This window comes from Lissotriton vulgaris, chromosome 11, assembly GCF_964263255.1.
Source record: "Lissotriton vulgaris chromosome 11, aLisVul1.2, whole genome shotgun sequence".
Taxonomy (NCBI): domain Eukaryota; kingdom Metazoa; phylum Chordata; class Amphibia; order Caudata; family Salamandridae; genus Lissotriton; species Lissotriton vulgaris.
The window spans coordinates 727,755,093-727,776,272 of NC_141699.1; the positions used below are offsets into that span (position 1 = coordinate 727,755,093).

At 43.8% G+C, this 21,180-nt stretch overlaps 1 protein-coding gene across 1 annotated transcript in view; it reads right to left on the reverse strand.

Annotated features, from left to right (window-relative positions):
• The window catches only part of LOC147683395 (unconventional myosin-VIIb-like), a 1,214,266-nt gene that overhangs the window by 1,001,204 nt on the left and 191,882 nt on the right, over nt 1-21,180 (reverse strand). The window contains exon 4 of the mRNA XM_086943813.1: nt 11,366-11,518. Coding sequence (XP_086799939.1) covers nt 11,366-11,518 — 153 coding nt within the window. The remainder of the gene's footprint in view (nt 1-11,365; nt 11,519-21,180) is intronic.

Below are 21,180 nucleotides of genomic sequence, written 5' to 3' on the forward strand. Positions count from 1 at the left end.
CAGAACTTTAGAACTCTTTTGGATCAAGAAGACTGCCAAGAAGAAGAGCTGGAGAAGCTCGAAGGAGGAACTACCACGTTGCTGTGCGCTTTGCTGTGTTGGCCTGCAGTGGCTGCTTCTGTCTTGGGCAGTGAAAGGAATGGACTGAACGTTCTGCGATCTATTTTTGTGAGTTTCTCCAAGGGCTTGAGATAGAGCTTGCCCCCTGTTCAAGAAGTCTCAGGAACAGCAAAGACTTCAAGCTCTTTTCCATTGAACACAGCACCAGTCGCATGACATTCCTAGACGTTGAGCTTACTTGTGACCAAGGACAATTAAAAACATCTCTTTACAAAAAGCCTACAGATAGGAATACAATCTTACATCACAGAAGTGCTCATCCCAGAAACCTTAAATCCAATTTGCCCAATGGGCAACTACTTAGGATTAGGAGGAATTGCTCTGATATTAATGATTACGACAGACATGCCCATAATTTTTGCTCTGACATGCAAGAAAGAGGGTATCCCAAAAAACTCTTGAAACATTCATTCAAAAGAGCTAGATATACGCCTCGAGAATGCCTACTTCAGGTCAAGAAACGCACACCGCTAGACAAACTTGTGTGCGTCACTACATTTTGTCCTGATACACATAAAGTTAGACTGGCTGTGCTGAAGAATTGGCACCTTTTGGAAGGACTTGATTGTTCCTTTCCCAAACCGATTTTTGCTTATAAAAAGAATCAGAGTATTGGGCAACAGCTGATCAGAGCTGATATCACAAAACACCTAAGCCAAAAAGCGACTTGCTGTCACAATGGAATTTGAAACCAATTGAGGGCCACCACAAGTGTGGGAATTGTGTAGCTTGCCCAAATACAATTGAAGGCAAGGAATTTACACACCAAGGAGTTAGATGGTCACATACGGAGTTTTCTAATTGTAGGACCAAAAATGTGGTCTAAGCGATACTGTGTCCTTGCATGAAAATGCATGTTGGCAAGACTAGCCAGCAGATTAATCATCAGATCAGCCAGCACCGGTCCCGAATTAAGAAGAAAGTCATGTCATCTCCCAGGTTTCTTAGAAAAGTGACATGATGAGCATGACTTCAAGTGGTCCGTCTTACTCACAGTAAAATCTACAAATCAATGCCATGATGTCGAACGGATTTTGCTTCAAAAAGAAGCATACCTGATTCTGAAATTCAATAGCGCGCAAACCTGACTTAACAATCTCTCGGAGATAGCGCGGTTATAATAAGTTAACCTTTTTCTGGAGTGACTTGTTTGTCAGGCTAGACTCTCCAGGCTGAGCCAGTGGGCCCAACCCTTATATTATCTGCAAAAATATACCCTTAACATCATTAAAAGGGACCTTGGCATTCCACCAGTGCCGTTTCAACCATCCAGCCCGTGAATTTAAAATACATTGCATCCAAAAATGAAGAACATACAAGAGCGTAATACTCACTACATACAACAGATGCTTTCTCATCTCCAGATTAACCTTCCAATAATACAGCGCCAATTTTAAAAATGAAACACACTGTGGCCCTTAGACTCATACTAGTTAACCCCCCCCCCCTCTTTTTCAAATCATTTTTTTCAAATCTTCTGTTTCACTGCGACTATTTATCACCAAAAACTACAAGGTCCATAATGTACTGGGGCTCGATTCAAATAAATCCAGCCCACAAACGAACGGCCATTTTGATTGAGACCTCGAGGAACACAGTTGCTGAGAAAGCGCTTTTGGAAAAGGTAATTCTCTACTCTAAAGGTGCCACTTTTGAGCCAAAACTTGAATTTTGTTTGAATTTCCAATAAGCGTCCCTTTTACTTGACAGGACCGTGAGTGTTGGGAATACATTGAATTCAAGAATAAGTAGGCATTTACAAGGTAGGCTCTTGTTGTCACTCCATAGTGTTCAGTAATGTAGATGAGGACCCACCCCCCTCCTTTTTTCAAATTTACTTACACGCGCTTACTTTGCCCTTGCTAGGAAATAACGCGGATGGTCATATTTCACAAGCCACCTCGCTGGTTGGCGGCAGAAAAAAGGTCAGTGTTGGTTATGAGTTATACCGCCTGGTTGGAATGTAATAAATATTTTTCTAACCTAAAAACGTTTTTTCGTTTAAGTAAGTGTGGTTTAGGCAATTTGTGTGCTTTATACTTTGCACCGCAGAGGACACCGCCTCAACGCTGCACTGCGACCTTGGTATCATCGGCGCCGCCTGCTGATGCCGCCACCGAGCCGCTGCTCGCACCGCGACCTGTGGGCACCGCACTCCGCACCGCCTCACTTCACGATGACGTCTTGGTATCCCCAACAATGCCGCTCCATGCCAAAATCGACACCGCTGCTTGCGCCGTGGTTCGAGGGCACCGCTCATAACAAAACACAATGCACCACCCTCATCCCGCACTGATGCTGGCGCCGTTGACTCCAGTTCCTCCACCGATGACAGCGATTCAGCAATGCCGATGTCGCTGCTTGCAACATGACCTGCCAGCACCATGATGAGCATCGCCTTCATCTCGAAACGGGACCCTGGTCTCACCGATGACGCCATCTGATGCCGCCACCGAGCTGCTGCTCGCACTGCGACCTGAGGGTACCGCACGCCGCACTGCTGCACTTCGCACCACAGCACACAACGCCTGGCGACGCTGACGCTCCTGACTCCATCAGAGAGGTGATCGACCTGCGACGTGTGTGACTTCGAGGGCCCCGACTACTCCTGTACCGACCTCTGGAATTGACACCTGCGGACGCCGTGTTTTCTGAAGCTCAACGAGAAGTCATAGATGCCCTGCATTTCTAAAAGGTACTGTTTGCAGGTCTTCCCAACACGATACCTGACCTGTGACGCCGCGGTCAGCCAGAACTGTTTGGATTTGTTTGCTCACAACGCCGTGATAGCCCCAGATGGAGCTATCAATATCAAGGAACTATTTTTTATTTTTTTTAAAAACCATTTTTATTTTATATAGAAAATATAGGGCATACATTGATCGTACAATGTGCGTGTAGTGATCAGCACTTGAAACATGCAAATTGAGAAAATAGCTGGTAAGTATACATACAATCATGATAACAAAAGTACTCAGCAAAATGTTAAGGATCCGTATCTGTCCAGCACTGGCGGTTCGCACAAATACCCCCTGTATTCATTCCATGCACCCCATAATGGGACCCACTTCCGTGGACATTTCCGGTTCAGGTACACAGCCCTCTCCGCAATCATTGCAAGTCTAAATCCAATCCTTGAGCGCAGGCACCGCAGGGGATCCCCAGAATTTGGCTAGGTTCCTTTTAGCATACATTATGCCTAGTGTCATCCAGTCCTGTGTGGACTGCGTTAAATCATTTGGTTCCCAGATGTTCAATAAACAGCACTTAGGATCCGGAGTCACCGAAACCTTTACCACCTGTGACATGGTCCTCATGACCTTGGCCCAATACGGGGCCCACTAAGGGGCAGTCCCAGATGGTGTGAAAGAATAACCCCTCCTCCCCACATCCCCTTAAACAATATTTGTGTGAGGCTCTCTTAATCGCGTGTAAAGTGATCCTAGTGTAATAGACACGATGCAATATTTTCAATTGTACAAGCCTAAGTCTGGAGGGTATAGCCACTTCCCGGGGGGAGGAAAGCACAGTCTGCCAATCCGCCTCATCTAACTCTCCTACCTCATTGGCCCATGCGTTTTTAAGTTTCATGGTGGGGTCAGGTAAACGATTAATTATCTTACGATATACAAAGGAGGTCGCTTTTTTGGGCATATGTTCCGTGAAGAACCTATCCTCAAGTGGAGTGGACTCAGGCACATCATCACCAGGCCGGAGAAGTGACTCCAGGGCGTGGCGTATTTGCAGGTATCAAAATCGCTCGGTAGGAGGCAAGTCATACTGGGTCTTAAGTTGCTCAAATATCAGAATGTTGCCCTGTTTCCATAGATCCCCCACCGTTGAGATCCCAATCAGATCCCATGCTCCAAAGCCTTTCACTATTACGCAGGTTGCCCAGACGACGAGACGACCAAAGCGGCGTCATTTGAGTAATTATGTCTGTACATTTAAGACGGGCCTGAGCCACATACCATAGTTTGACTGTGTGTGCCGTTGGGCCGATCAGGGCTGAGGCGCCTCTTTTATCATAGAGTGCGCCAAGCACACCCGCCTCACCGAGATCATATCTATCCGCCTTAAATGCCGGTTCATCCTGAGGAGCGTGCAGCCAATGATTTATAATCTTCAGTTGGGCCACCCAATAGTATAACTGGATGTCTGGGAGGGCAATCCCTCCATCATACCAGCTCTTGACCAGTTTTTGATGAGATATACGTTCCGGTTTACTGCCCCAAAGGAGGCCCGAGATAAGTGCCTCTATTAACTTAAAGTATTTCGGGGCGACAAGATAAGGGGTATTCTCAAGGACATATAGTAATCGAGGCAGTGTCATCATTTTGTACAAAGCCGCTCTACCCAGAAGGGTCAGGGGCAGGGAATGCCAATGTTTAACGTCCGCCCGAAAGCGATCAAGCGGGGGTTACAGATTACGACGGAAGAAGGCATTTTGATTAGGCGTTACCCAAATCCCTAAATACCTAAAGGGTTCCTCAGTAATTTTCAAGGGGCAATACGCCAGAAGCTGAGGCGGAGGGCCCTTGAGGATAAATAGGACCGACTTGGACCAGTTGATATTGTATCCCGAAACCCACCCAAAAATTTGAAAAATGTTAAGAAGCACTATAATTGAGCGCCTGGGGAGGATCAAATACAGAAGGATGTCATCCGCGTACAGCAATATGTGGTCTTCCCACGTTGCTGTCCAGCTGAGGCCCCTAACCATGAGGTCCCATCGGACCCAAGCCGCCAACGGCTCCAAAACCAGCGCAAAGAGCAGGGGCGACAACGGGCATCCCTGGCGCGTGCCACGGCTCAGCGGAAAATTCCTGGAAATATGGCAGTTGGCCGCCACATGCGCCAATGGCTTAGTGTAGAGTAGCTCCACCCATGCACAGAACCTAGGTCCAAAGCCGAGGTGCCGGAGGACCGCGAATAAATATGGCCATCCCACCATATCAAACGCCATTCGAGCATCCAAAGATATGATAACTGCGGGTTCTGGGAGACTCGGTATTTGCGCCAACACTGCGTGTATCCAACGCAAATTAAGAGCAGTGCTTCTGTTGGGCATGAACCCGTATTGATCCGGGTGTATAAGTGTCTCAAGATGTGGAGTTAGTGGGTTTGCGATCATTTTGGCCAGGATCTTGGCTTCCGCGTTGAGTAGGGATATCGGGCGATATGATGTACATTTGTCCGGGGGTTTTCCCAGCTTAGGTATTATAATTATAGTAGCTATTCTTTGCTCTAATGGCAGCTCTCCCGTACTCAGACTGTCCTGAAACATTGCTTGAAGATACGGAACAGCTAGATCCGAGACACGTTTATAGAGTTCTATAGGGATCCCATTGGGTCCCATAGCCTTACCCGGTTGCAGTGAGTGGACTGCCCCCAGAATCTCGTCTTTTGTAAAGTCAGATTACAAGAGCAGAGCTTCCTCGTCTGACAAAGAGGGCATTTATATGTCTTTAATGTAGGTCTGGGCCTCCTCCATTGTCATGTGCGAGGTAGATGTATAGACCTGTTCATAATAGTCAGCTAGAGTGTCAGTGATGTCTGACGGAGACGTGACTATGTCGTCTGTCGGGGTGCGAAGTTGCGCAATCAGCCTTTGTGCCCTTTCCTTCTTATCTAGCCAGGCAAGAAGTCTGCCCGTCTTATCACCCTGTTCTTAAATAGTATGTCTAGTGGTTTGGAGTCGCAGCTTGACTTGTGCCTTTTGGAATTCAGTTAGCTTGCATTGCTTGAGGCGTAGATTATGAGCTGTCTCTGCAGTGGGGTCGGCCTCATGTATCTTCTGAAGCACTATCAGGTCAGCCTCAATTGCCTCTAGGTCGCCCCTCATCACCCGTCTGTGTCCCGTAATGGAAGAAATTGCCTGCCCCCGCAGCACTGTCTTGTAGGCCTCCCACAAAACGCCAGGGGACTGTACTGAGTCTGAATTGTCTTGAAAATAGTGCCTTGTGACTGTAACAATATCCTTTCTAATTTTAGGGATCTGTAAATAGACAGGGGAAATGGGAAAAATTTGTTTGTGCACTTTGATGTGGGAGGTATAGGATAAACAGACCGGTGAGTGATCTGAGATACCCCTTGGCCATATCTCTACGCCAGTCAAATAAGGGAGACTGTCCGCGGAGACAAAGAAATAATCAATACGTGAGAGACTATTGTGTGCCCCCGACTGAAAAGTATATCCACGTCCCTTGGGGTGTTTGTACCTCCATCCATCTATAAGGCCCATTGCATCCAAAAACCCATTCATACGTCAGTTACCCACCCCTACCGGTCTGCTTGGGTAGCGATCCTCTTCTCCATTCACTACTGCATTGAAGCCCCCCCCACAATAAGTTCATCCTCTGGTAAATCCAATAAGAATGCGCTAAGAGCTGGAAGGGTCACTGAGTGGAGAGCAGGGGCAGCGTTACACCGAGACAATATTGTATCGCTTTCCCTCCCACTGACATGTTATGGCAGCAAATCTTCCAAGGGTCTCTTGCCATACCTGTTGCACAATTAAGGGAAATATTTTCCGTACTAGGATGCCAACCCCTCTGGAGCCCGTGAAGAACTCTGAATGTGCCACCATTTTATATCCCCAGCGGTCCAGGGCCTTACATACCGATCCCAACAAGTGCGTTTCCTGAAGCAATGCTATAGCCGGTGCTGTGCGCCTTATATGCTGTAGCACCAATCCCCGCTTAATCTTATCTCCCAGCCCGTGCACATTCCAAGTAACAATGGTCATAGGGGACACAGGAGTTAGGGAGGGGGCGCTAGCAAAAGCATCATTGCACATCAGTTCCGGGTCCTCCATCACCATTATCGCAGTTTTCCAAACCATTCTCATCATTACACATTCCGCCAATCATAAGGAACTATTTTTAAAGCACATTTTGATAAGTGAAGATTTTGAAGTACTGTATTGTGGATTTTTTTATCATTTTTGGTCTTGTCTTAAGTATATAAAAATATTGGATATTTTTCTAAACTGGTGTGGTGTCCTTTTGTAGTGCTTACACTGTATTACTGTTGGTTATGTGCAAATGCTTTACACACTGCCTCTAGGATAAGCCTGACTGCTCGCGCCAAGCTACCAATGGGGTGAGCAGGGGTTATTTTAGGAGTGTAACTCCCTTATCCTGACTAGGAAGAAGGGTCCCTATTTGACAAACTAGAGACCCCTATTTCTAACAGTAAGCTATTGGGTGAAGGATTGCAGGAACCTCTAGAGTTACCAGCCCTGACATTTGTGCTGCAGGTGGTGACTACCCAGTGCCTCATTGTGAAACTGTACGCATGCTCCCAAGACGCGCGGCAGCCGGGAGTCACTAAAGTTAGGCTGGACTGGCAACATTTTCAATGATAAGCAGAGGATCTATTGCTGTTCCATTGTCAAAACAATATCCCTGAACAGCCGACACCAGTTAATACATTTTAAACATCTTAATAGAGTGTTTTATACTCTAGCCTGCCTATTCCACCATGGGTTATGGGACAGTTTGTACTGCCTTAGATATGGATAACAACAGGCAGGATTTTCTCACGGTGCTTGCTTCTGCCCAGGGGGACAGCGCTATTGGGATGTGATAATGGGTGATATGTGGGAGATAACAGGCAAACACATTGAGCTGTCTCAACTGTTGGTGCAGCTGGGCTACGGCAGGGACATCCTGAAGTTGGTACAATGTCTAGTGGTGTTGGGACTATTGCTGGTGAAGGTAACAATGTACTGGGCAAAAGGAACATTCGTTACGCTGCTGGAGTGGCATTGTGATCATCACATATTGTAACACTCCAATGCACTCCATAACCTGATGCCAGAGCCAAGCCATTTGAAGGACATCTGGGAACCCTATCAGGCATACCTGACTTGGACAGAGAATACCGAGAATGAGAGTGCAGGGAAGTTTGAAGAGGTGATGAGTGCAGAAACTTTGGAGACAACGCCTCAGTCCAAAAAGAATATTGACCAGAATCAAAGAGAGAACACTGCACCGTGGCAGATAAAGAGTAATTAACCAGAACCAACTGGAGAGTTGTTAATTGATGCCAAGATGAAAGCCACACAGAGAACCACTGTTTGAAACCAGAGACTAACAGGTCATGTGGCTAAAGTGAAAGAACGAACAACAGCCTAAATAAAAGCAAATCATCATCTAGTGACAATGTTATATGTTTCACTAGAAGCTACACAAATGACCATCAGTCGTAGTCAACAACAAAGTATCACCAACCACAGACAGGAAACAAGATAAGAGGGAAGCATTGGGCACAGCCATAAGATTTCTATAATAGGAGTGGCCAAGGACCAATGCCTGTAAGAGCATTTTTGATGAATGTAAGTGGGAAAGTCTCTAAAAGACAGGGAGAAAAGTCTTTAGCGTAAGACTAATGAGAGTAAAGATAACCAGGCCATTAATTAATATGGTTCAAGTCTATGGAATTACCTCCCCTCACCTAAGTCTTCTCCCTTGCCAGCCTTCAGGCCTTGAGAAAATGTTTCCATCTACCTAACACCTCTTCCCACCATACCCTATTGTAACAAACTCTTTTACATGTTTTAGGCGCCTCCATGTTATCTCTGAATGGCGCTGTGCATCCTGCTGCATGTGCTGCACTCCACTTACCAGATCTGCACTATAAATCCCCCTAATTAAATAATAAAATACAGAGATGAATGAATGTACAATTGAAACAAGCATTTGCAAAGGAATAGGTCTCGCATTTACTAGAGTTTGAGCTATTGGCATTGTAGATTACAATGCCTTTTATTAATGTGTTGGTTTTAAAAAAAAAATAATGAAAGGCATTGTCATTTACAATGCCAATAGCATAAACTCTCCCAAAAGCGAGACCTATTGGCTATGGCAATGCATGTCTATACATTGTTGGTACCATGTTTGCTTGCGGGAGACCAGTAAGTAGCTACTCAGCTTGTTATTGATTGTTGGTACGCAGGAGGACTAGTAACTAGCTACTACGTTTTTTTTAATAAATTGTTGGTATGTGGGAGGACCATAAGTAGCTACTCAGTTTACTATTCATTGTTGGTACAGCACTGGTTTGTGGGAGGCCAGCAAGTAACCACTCAGTTTCTCATAGAAGGATAGTAGAGTCATAGGTTTGCAGAGTGGCATGTTTGGCGTTAGGCGTGAGGCTCGGGGGCATGCTCCAATCACATGGCAGCTGTCTTGTGGTGGAACCTAACCTTGAAAGAGGTGCAAAGTATAGTGCGAGCAAGACCCACAATAAAGCTGCCTAAACCGTGGCAGCAAAGATGACACACCATACAGGGATAACGTGTAACAAAGGTCAGTCAAACAGGAATACACAATTCAGTGATCACGGATTTTCATGTTTTGAGCTAAAGGAGCGGTGATGTTGATTTTGACAAAAGGATATCTTTAAGATACGCTATAGTGACCATGGACGGAGCAGTCGAACAGGAGAAAACTCGAGAGGGACCACCGAGTCTATTGCGAGTCAAAAGCGAGACCTATTGGCTATGCCAATACTTGTTTGCTAATGTTGTGAAGTTGTGTTCTATTGTAAGACGAACCCTCAAACTTTTGGTACAATATCTTCATTTCTTGGCATCGATGTTTTTTGCCTGGCTTTCTCTTAAAAGCAAGTGACTGCTGCTTTTAGCAGGGATCACGGTCGACACTTTCCGAGTCGAACATGTGCACAGTACTATACAAAATCATGGATTGAGCTGATTTGAGTGGTCCTTCTAACGCTTCCATTCTCACTGTGCTGTAATCTATGTCAAGGAATACTTTACAAGAAAGAATATTAAACTATTTCCCAGAAAGCGAATAAAGTCATTTGGAGAGAATGATCGTTTCATTTAAAGATCCCTGTTCGTTGTATTTTCATTTATTGTCCCGCAAGTTACGGTTTGTTTTCATATGCAATTATTGACAATGTCCTGGGGTTTACTCAATATCTCCTTCAACTTTATTGTACTCGCATTGGAGTTTGATCCCCGTTACATGCAAAATCTGTATAGTTGTTGCTATGTCAGTGGAACACTGAGTCCAGATGTGCAGCACAAAGCGGTAACAGCCCCGAGGTTACAGGCTTTTGTGTTTATCTTTTAACTTCATTTACTCTTGCCTTTGGAGCGAAGTTCTCGCGCTAAAATCGAACGTTGTGGTCATTGAGTCCTTACATTTACTAAAACATTATCCACCTTTATGTATAGTTTGTTTTTCTGTTCTTAAGTTTTACAAAAACATAAAATAACAGCTGTTTTCAGTAGCTAAAATTATTATTTTAGTTTGCGTCTGAATGTCACCTTTACAAGTACACATTTTCCTTTAGGAACTCGTGTGAGAAATAATATATTTTATACCTACGCATCTTACAATTTTTCTCGTGATATCCTGTGATATGTTTGCATTTAAAAACCACTGTTTTGTTTTTCCTACTGAAAGTACATTTTTATTTCAAACGTGAGCGTGCACTGCCGAAACCTGTCGTGGGGCGGGACTTCCGTTTTCTGCTCGAAACCCACGCCCACGGAGTGGCTGGCCAGAGGAGCAGTGGTGACGCGGGACTCCCATGCCCAAGGGAGCGCCCAGCGGAGGCTGCAGAAGTCCGGAGTGGCGCCGATGCGGTGAGTGGGGCTTAGTTGTACTGGGGTGGCGGCGGGGGAGGGGGGTGTGCGCTCGTGTGTCTGTGCGCTCGTGTCTGTGTGCGGCGGGGGGGTGCGTGTGTGTGTCTCTGTGTGTGCGCTTGTGTGTGTGTGTGCGCGCGTGCATGTGCGAAAGCAGGGGGAGGTGTGGCTGTGTGTGTTGGAGGCTTTCAAGAGAGACAGGAGATGGTGAACGCGCGCGTGTCCTAATCCGATTCCTGAGGCTGCGCGTGCCCATCTCCTGTCTCCTTGTAAGCAGAGCCGGCAGCAATAGGTCACACTGCGACAGGGCTTCGCCCTGAATTCCAGGTGCGAGACCTAAAAAGGACAGAGAGGGAGATTGTCCAGTGTGAAAGAGAGAAACTAAATCAGATAAGAGAAAAGTAGAGAACAGAAATGCAAGAGAGCAGACAGAAAAAGAATAAGAAACTGTAATAAAGTGAAAGTAGATACACTAGTTTTCTGGGATAGAGATAACGAGTAGCAAGACAAAATGCAAACGCAGAAAACTTTAGAACTGAGCAGCAAATATATATAAAAATAAAGGGAATGACAGAGATTGAGACAGGGAGAGAGAATTGGCTATAAATTCTGAACACTTACGTAGATGTTGCGTTCTTTGTGGCGGATGAGAAGGTTGCGGACAATCCCTGCTTCATTCAGGTCTCCGAGGCTGATCATGTCTTCCACTCCATTGACAGAGCTGGGGTGCATCGAATGCACCATATTCGTATTGTGAGCTCGTATCCAATGTTCCTGAAACAGAAAAAGTTATGGGTGCACTTCATCAACTCCAAAATTGTCTTATTTACTTAAAGCACTAAACTGTTTCCAAAGGTATGGATGCCAATTGGCCAAGATGTCAGAGTTAGTAGAGGTGATATCATGTGCAAGTTGAACTGCAATCAGTTCTCAGAATTAACCCACTGTCCTTCCCCAGTTCTCACAACTGTCTTAAATATACTTCTGAGGGTAAGAGGAGAACACAATTGGGAAATTAAGGAATGCAAATAGGGTTATAAGATCCCAGTTTCCTTTCTGGTCCTCACACTGCCTGCATTACCCCTGAGACCTGGGTTAGCAAGGGCAGTGTCAGGGGTACAATGGGACAAGGCAAAAACTTGAAAACCATCAGTGGTTAGCAGAGATGGTGTTCTTGGCAGTACTACTTAGATGGCATTCAGTAATTTGGTTATGACCATGTTGCTGAGGGACCTTATTTGTAGAGGGATTAAAAAAGTTTCTTACATAGGAGAGGTTGGTTATTTTCTCCTGGGCACTTGCCTTGGGGCACTAAGACTTAGGGCAAGATTGCTGGTGCTAGTACAATTTTGTTGAGGTCAGATGATGTTGTAGTGTAGTTCCTAGTTTCCCACTAGGCCCTGCGCATTGGAATAACATAAACAGTAGTATCGACGTGGAACTGCTTATATTCCAGGCCTCCACTGACTATGCTAAACTTAATTGGGTTGTGTTACCAACTAGCTCAGAGGTCACTGGAAACTTTCTTCTCTGCATAGGAAGTGATCAGCTTCCTTGGCACAGACAAGAAGGGATTCAGTTTTCCAACAACCGTGCAACATGACAACTTTGCTCCTCAGATCAAGAGTCGATCTCTAGGGTCGTGTGAAACAATAGACATAGATTTCACTCAGTCAGTCTAGTGCAGTTTACTTTCACAGTATGTAGAGAATAGAGAGACGGGCGTGTATCAATAAAGGGTTAACATTTATTGAACAGTCTTTCTTCTCATACAAGAGAAATGTATTGCCACAATTGCAATAACTGTTATTATGAAAAGTACGTACAGTAAGATAAGTATTGCGAAATAGAACTGTAAAAGCATTGATATGGTTTCTTAGCCATACAATGGTTTAAAAGTAATAAAACATATATACAGTCATATATACAAGAGGCTAACATACTCAACTGGTGCTTCTAACTAAGCCTACCCCAGTGTGCCTGACCTAAGCCTAACACGTGAAAAGGGGAGCAAGTAAGTAGCTTAAGTTAAGTTGGTTTTGCCAAGGTTTGTTTCAAGAATTCTCGTCTTAAGGGTTTAGTCAACACCATACCTCTGAATAGAATGATGGAGGATTGGTATCTCCTTCAGGGGTCTCTCTCGATATCCCAGTCACCCGCGAGGGTAAACCGGAAGCGCCGGGACTGGATTTCTCTGCACGAGAAAGGCAGCGGCTTCTCTCAGCGCGTTGAGGAAGGAGGGGTGACAGCGTCCGCGGGCAGCTGGAATCGGCTGGATGTCTTCGCAGAGGACGGCTGCTCGGCTCCTCAAGCGTACTGCACCATAGTTCGCGCTGTAGCGGCGATAATGGTAATCAGCAGCTTCACCACCACAGGATAGCAGGCTGCAGCGACAGAGTGCTAGTTTTTACCAACACAGGGTCATGCAGGCAGCTGGCATCAGCAACAGGGAACGAACTCGCAGCTCGTATCTCTCTCTCCTTGCTTAAGGCAACGTTGGTAATATTTATACCTGACAGGTGCCGGGTTTGACGCAAGTTTGCTGGACATAAGACGTCAATTAAAGATGTCACTAGGAAGTGACAGTTATCAGTTGCTCATTAGAGTTCCATTACTAATCAAAACATAGCAAGCGGTGATTTCCAGGTTTGCTAAGTTTTTATCTTGTTGAAGAACTCGGAGTGTTATCTAGGAATATCAGATAGTGACTGCTGCACTGTCAATGCACTAATTGGTCGCAAAGGAAGTAGCAGAGAGTCATGCTGGAATGTGGCTCTGTTCGTGTGAGGCCAGAGATGACTTTTCAGAAAATCGCACTTGAACGGTTATGCCAATATAGGGAATAAATGGATTTATAGCCGAATAGGGGCATAAGGCCACAGTATCGATCAGGAACCTAGATAAGCACACAACACCCACTCCACGTTTTCATGTCCATCAAAATTACTAAAACTAAGCAATTAGATGCATGTGTAACATTGCCCACCCCAAAATACATAAATGCATTCGAAATAGGCGTACTTGTAATACATGGAATTTTAGGTACTGTACGTTTTTTAAAGCATAGTAATCATTCAAAAAAATTATTGCATATGAAATCAATGAACGATTATGCATAAAGAATTACACATGAAGTATCTCTGACAGAAGAAATGCGAGATAAATCATCACATAAAAATGCATTGTAATAACATGTGTGCTAGAGGCTGGTGTTATGTTGTTATGTCTCTAGATGTGTTTAGAAATAGAAGTGTGAAGCTTCTGTTCTCTAAGAATAGTTTTTACGTTAAGCAAAGAATTGTTCGTGCCAAAAAGGGTGAATTATTAAAAAATTGTCCAATTTAAAAAAAAAAATTTTAATGCTTGAACGGGGAAATATAGAGTTCCAAAGCTTATTGCAGTCTTTGTTGATCAAAACTGAAGGCCGAATTCAGAGTTCATGGGAACGCTGTGTGTCGGAAAGTTTTTCAAAAGTTATTGTTTCTCTATGGGTGAGAACATCGTATCAGACAGGCTCGCAAAGAATTGGTCTACAAAATCAGGTGATAGTTCAACCAAATTAGATAGCGCTGTAACTTGGCAGGTGTGAGAATGATTGCTGTCATCGAAGGCAGGACCAGCAATGCTCACAGAACGTTGTACCTGGATGATGTTGCTTTTGTCACTCGCTCCACTGTTACCACTTGGCTGTAGTACAGGAGTCTCCACGAATGCCGTCATCAGGATTGGTAGCCGCTGGGGACAACACAATGCGTGAGCCGTTATTGGACTGAGCAAAGTATCGACGTCCATTGGTACTGCTGATGGAAGTGAAAGACAGATGTCCAACACGCATTCATCGCCGCAAAGCATACACCGTAGCACAGGTAAAATGCAATTTTGCCATATCGGTCTGAATGAAAGGAACCAGGTCATGTTTAGATCTCTCAGCCTGGCCAATCCGAGGACGTTAGTTATCCTGTCCCTGTAGCGCATTGCTAGGATTGTCTCTTCCATTCCCATGGGAGCTATGTCTGAGCCGAGGCTTGCCATAACGTAGCAGAAGGGTCAAAAATAGAATCCCTGCAACGAGTCCCAAAAATAGTGGAATGCCGCCAAAAATGGAGTGCACAAAATTAGGAAAGATTCCCAAAATTGCCTGGAAGGGTGTTAGCAGTCCCGTAAAGACTGTCTTAAATATGCCTGGGATGCTTGTTGCACTAGACATGTTAAGGAGTTGGCTGAACATTTCTACGAAATGCACGGGGCAATTTGTTGATAAAAGGTCATGGACTTCAGTAGCCGTCCTTGCGACTAGAAGATCATACGTCTCTTTAGATGACGTTATAGGCACTGTTGTCTGTAAAAGCACAGATTTCATTTTGCTTAATGTATCAATTCGTATAGAATAGAGATTCAGACGAGGCCAGAGAGGAGTCACTATGTCTGGAGGCCCGCTCGGGAACAATGCTTGCATACAACATTTGACCATGGACGTTACTTGTATTAGATAACTTTTCCCTGTCGTCAGGCCACAACATCTGTGATCCGTTCTAAGAATGTAACTCCCGTTTGCGAGTTGCATAAAGAAGGGCTCTATCTGAGTTGCAGGTGTGACTAGCTGGTGGCATGAGAGGTTGTTTGAATTTCCATCACATGCTCCGTGTAAATTAATACCCTGACACAAAAGTATACCGCTTAGTGAGTGTTTACAGTTGTCACCACTAAGAAATACATTTTTGTCGCTGTCACTATAGCAAGAATGAGTGTATGGTAATTTCCATATAGATTTAACATATCCTTTACCCAATTGTTCATATTGGCCAGCAGGTATGTACTCAAGGCACTTTTTAAATCGGAAAGTTGTTATCGGAATTGTGATAATTCCGTGTATTATCCATTCAATGACAGGACTCTCTGACATTGTCAATGATAATCTCTCGAGTTTTTCGATGCTCAGGATTGTATAGTCTGCTCCTTTCTGTGCCAAACTGATCTGTTTATCAGTAAGGTTAAAACTGGAAAATAATGACGTTGTGTTGATTAAACGCCAAGGCACATAGCCTGAACGAAGATTTTGCAGCGTCCAGCCTAGTTCTATAATAGAGCGTAATTGAGACTGGCCATGTTGTAACATTAGCAAATCTCTGTCTATCACATCAAAGGCAGAGGATACAATATTGTCCAAAGAATATATTCTGGAAGACAGAGTCATTAACCCATGGTCTACCACAGAAAGTGATTTCTCCAAATTAATACGATCAATTTCTCGTATTTTTTCAGCAGTTTCAATTTGCTTTACTTTCCAAGCCTCGTTGTAAGCAGCATAGATACTGGTCGCTATGAAACGCTTTTGACGCTGTTTGTGTGGTCCAAGAATGAAATCGCGCAAATCAGCACCATCTTTTAATAAAGACAAGTGTTGCTTAATTTCAGCCAGTGTGGATGTAGTTAGCCATTCTAGGCAGAGTTTCCCTACACTGTATGTTGTTATAATCCCTGGATGTTGTCTCTGGGAGTATCTAGAGTCTAATCTGGTCATTTTTAAACCCTGTGTTTTATTCAGGAACCTATCTTGACAGCTATTTGTGTCTGTAGGCCAGATTAACCACTTTTTCCAATCAGGATGTGTTCTGTTGAAATGTAAAATTTGTGACACGTCTAACTCAATATCAGCTGTTGCATTTTCAGGTATTGGCTTTGGTATAGACGGTGTTTTCATTTCTTTGATCTTAGCTAGGCCAAGACAAGATGTTTGGTGTACAGTGTCATTTAAAAATAACATTTGTTCTGGTATCATGCAGGTTCTAAATAGTGCTTCTATGCCTTGCACCTGCCAATCTTTTGTACCCCAAATTGTTTTCGTTTCAATATTATTTTTCCAATAATCGAAACCAAATGTCATCATTTTGTCATAAAATGCTTCTGAATATATCAATTTAGAATTTGTCAGCATTGTTTTCATACCTGTTTTATCTAACAGTTTGTAATAAAACGTTTCTGCAGCACTGGTGTTAAACCCTGAGAAGTATTTGAATTTCTCAAAAAATGCTTTAGAACTGCTTTTAGGTGGTGTAGCACAATGTTCCCATTGATTATACATAAAAACATTTCTAGGCTGTGCAGATTTATGCAAGTAATGATCCCCATAGTGGGTGTAACAGAATAACTGCTCATAACTAGATGAACCTTGTAAATAATCATGATCTGTGAATCTAGCTGACATTACTAAATCAGACATCATGTCATTAATACTGTTAAAGTCCCAATCATCAGAGAATGTACTTGGTGTCACAAAGTCACTTAAGGAAACCTTTAGTTGATGAGGATACTTCAGGATTTCGACCGGACCATAGATCTCATAGTCTGTTTTCTCCCATACTACCCCACCAGGTATTGGAATTGCTGTGACATTTACTGTTGACAGTTCTCTTTTCTTCACGTGGGATGATCTGTGTGGTTTCAGGACTAGGTTGATGTTCTGACTTGCTGTGTCCATTGTAATATATTTTCCTTCAATGAATTTTCCCAAACATAGTACCATGATGAGCCAAAGCAGGAGGAAAAATACACCTAGACCAAACCAGAACTCTAGCCAAGGGGAAATTAGGTAGATTTCCTTCAGTTGATGAAAGAGTTCCGTTGCTTTTTCTTTAAAAGACTTTTTTGTTTCTGGCATCACTTCGGGGTCACTTAAATCTTCAGAGAAGTTGTCGAAGTTGATGAAATAACCAGAGGCAGTTCTGTCAATTGATGGGATTGTTCTTTCAATCTGTCTCTCGGTAGCACTTTCTGATGCCACATCATTGTAGACTGGTGTTGTTTCTTGACAAACTGTTTCAATCTGTGTTTCAAGAGGCACGAGTTCCATGGCATTATTGCATAGTCCTTCAATGTGCACTGCAGGCTGATCGAATGTGATGAGTCTTTCAGTTTGAACCTCTTGGATTGTTGCAAGTTTGGGTATTCTGTTGTTTCTTGGGAGTCCACTGGGCCTACTGTTGATTATAGGCCACATGCTTGTGGTTTTACCAGATCGATAGACACGACTCTGTTCTCCTTTTTACCAGCAAGGGGCGGTAGCACAACTGATCTTGTTCCGGTGACTGCTAAGACAGGTACTGCTTTTCTGTAAGAAGGCCCAAATTCCTTCTTAACCGCGATCTTTTCTCTGACTAGATCCCCAATCTTTGGAATCCAGACAGGCCTTGCTGGGGCTGTTGCTGGTGGTGCCTCGTCAGTGGTACTTGGCTGTTGCTTTAACTTTATGTTGCTTAATGATTTTCTTGTTTCATTCAGTTCCTGTAAAACAGCCAAACGATCTTTTACATCAAAGTGCGTTGTTTCTTCTTGTACCACTGACATCTGACTATCGAGGTCCTGAACGTTCATTCTAATTCCGAACAATAGTTCGTATGGGCTGAAACCTTTTAGAGAATTTCTTGGCATGTTGTTAAGACTAGTCTGGACACTTATTAAATGTTTGACCCACCCAGCGCCTGAACCTAATACCTTCGCTGTTATAGATTGCTTTATGTCCCGGTTTTTTCTTTCTACCACACTATTCCCTTCGGGGTGCGACGGACAAGAATACCACAACCCAATTCCCATGCTGACCATGGCCTCCTTATAGGCTCGAGAGCTGAAAGCAGGACCCTGGTCAGAATGGAACGTGGTAATTGCGTATGTGCCGATAAAGACTCGCAAATCTTTTATAACCATTCTAGCGTCAGCCGAGCGCTGGGGGCCTCATTTTTTAAGTGCTTTTCGCCTTAACTGTTAATAGGACGCAGGGTGGGGTGTAGGCAGCGTTACGCTCTTTCTGACTGGTAGCCGGTAGCAAGGTTCGCTACTGCGATCCCTATTACAGTTTTCACAGTTGTTTGCATATATTTGGTGTTCTACACTCATTCCCGGCCACCAGAATACTGATTGTAATTCAGTCACTGATTCCTTGATCTCTCTGTGCCGTAGACCCAAACCCATGTGTGCGTCTGCTATTAAAAATATTCTCCTGTTCATGTTTGGAATTACTCTATCCCCCACTCCAGGGATTCGAGCAAAAGGAACGGAGTTTGCATTGATTATGTATGCATAATTGAGTGGATAGTTTACGGGTAGTGCTGCGCAGTCGCCTTTTACGGTCGTTTTTACTGCTAGCATGGTTTCCCCGTCTATGTATTTATCTGTACGCTTTTTTGTGGCTACGGAAGCCGGGTTAGTTGCTTCCGCTTTGGCTGTATTAGCCAATGAATTCCCTGCAACGTGAACGCCATCACGCTGAAGACTCTGTGCGTGAATCACGTGAGTCTTTTGTAGTTCTTTGTGTAAAAGAGCTACCTCGTTCCAGAGCTTTTTATGCTTTATTGTGGCACCTGTGTCATCTTTGTAGTCGTTTTCGATCCAACTCTGCAGTTTATTGTTGTAAGAGTTGACGCAAAAATGAGAATCGCACACTATAAGTGTGGGGAATTCGCGTTCTGCATTTTCGAGCGCCATCTTTAAAGATCTGATTTCAGTTCTTTGAGCCGAACAGTATTTTACTGATTCAGTTTTTGTTATTTTCGGTTTGATTTTACCGCACAGCCAACGACATTTAATAATCGCACATGCTGCATCGTAGGATTTGCTCTCTACATTAAAATGCTGTACAAAGCTATCTGTATAGATTATACAGGCGTATTGTGGGAGAGGCAGAATTTCGATTGGCAGAGGATATTCTTCTTCATATTCTAAATCATTCAGTTCTTCAAATTGCGGGGCAAAATAGTATTTCACGTCTTCCGCTCCTAGAGAATCTATGCACTGTATCCATTTCGGATCCAGTGACACTGTAGGCAGGTTTACTGGGCTGAATAGCGCCTCGAAGGCGGATTCCGCTGTAAGGATATTAATCCGTTTGCCGTGTGCTAGTTCTCGTTCATTTGCTAATGCGATTTGCACTGCGTTCACAGTTCTTTCTGTGTGACTGAATGTTTTTTCTGCTTGTGTGTACAAGTGAGATTTAATTGAAATTGGTACCTTTTCTCCCTCATTAGAGGTTAGGTACGTGAATCCGCATCTTCCTGGGATGACTCGGATTACAAGATCGATCGTGTTGTCACGCGTATCTAATTTTGTTTTTGCTAACATGTCTGTTTGCAGTGATCTCAAAGTTTCTGTGTGTTTTTGAGTCCAATTGATTTGTTTTAAATCAGGTTTAATTAGTTCGTAGAGAGGTTTAACCCTCTCTGCGTAATTTAGGATGTAAGTTCTTCCGAAATTCAGAAAACCTAGTATTGATTGTAAATTCTTCAGCGTTTTTGGAGCTTGGAGTACAGCGCACTTCTCTAAGAAGTTGTCCGCTAGGCTTTTCCCTTCGCTTGATAATTCGTACCCTAAAAATAGTACTGTCAGATGGGCAATTCGGGACTTTTTAAAGTTGAATTTGTAACCCTCTGCTGCGAACCCAAGTATAATGGTGTTCACTCTTTTCAAGTGAGTATCCAAGTCGTCGCCTGTGAGATAAATATCATCTATGTAAGATAATGCTTCATCATCATAGATTTGTAGTAACTCTGTTACCCTAGCTGAGAATAGTCCTGGGCTGTTCTTGAACCCATGTGGGAGTCGACAGAATTTTTTCTGTGACCCAAATGCGGAGAAAGCGGTCAAATATCTGCTTTCCGGTGCAATGTTTTGACAAAAGAAGCCATTAGAAATGTCTAATGTCGTTTTGTATTTTTTCCTAACTATGTTATTCATTAGGGCTGCACTATGCGAGTTTTGTACTGCAAAAGTTTTGCAACATGTATTAAGATGTCAGTAGTCCAAAACTAGACGATATGAATTGTCTGGCTTGGAGACAGGAAACAAAGGATTGTTCATTTGAGAGGTGCATGTTTCAATCACCCCCTGGTATTCAAGTTGATCTAAGATCTCCCTGACTTGTTTTTTAGCTTCTTGCTTTATGGGATACTGCCGTTGGGCAGTTGGTTCACTTTTTAATTGGATTTTGTGAGGCGGTGAATCCTCATCCCATCCTACATGATTTTTATACAATGCAGGTGCCTGGGCCACTGCCCATTTCCTTGCATATGTGTATTTTTTATGAATCGGTATGTGATTCGAGAAGGCAGGCATAATCACTTCTTCGCCACGAGGGCACTCCCTGACAAACTCTGGGGGCCAATCTTTTTCAGCTAACAGAATATCATAGCCTTTTGAGAGCTTATCCCAAAATAGACCCTTAATTTTCCTAGTCTTATCACCCTCTATACGCAATGTTATTTCGTATATTTTATGGGGCTCGCTAAGTCTGGCGTCGGCAGTTTCAACCTGAATGAATTCATTCGTGTCCACTGTCTCCAGATGACTCATCAAGATCTTGCGCGCTATACTGATTTCTGCTGCACTGTCCAACATAGTCAATGCCCACTCCCCGTTTTTCAACTGTGTCCTCCGTATTCTCGGCATGG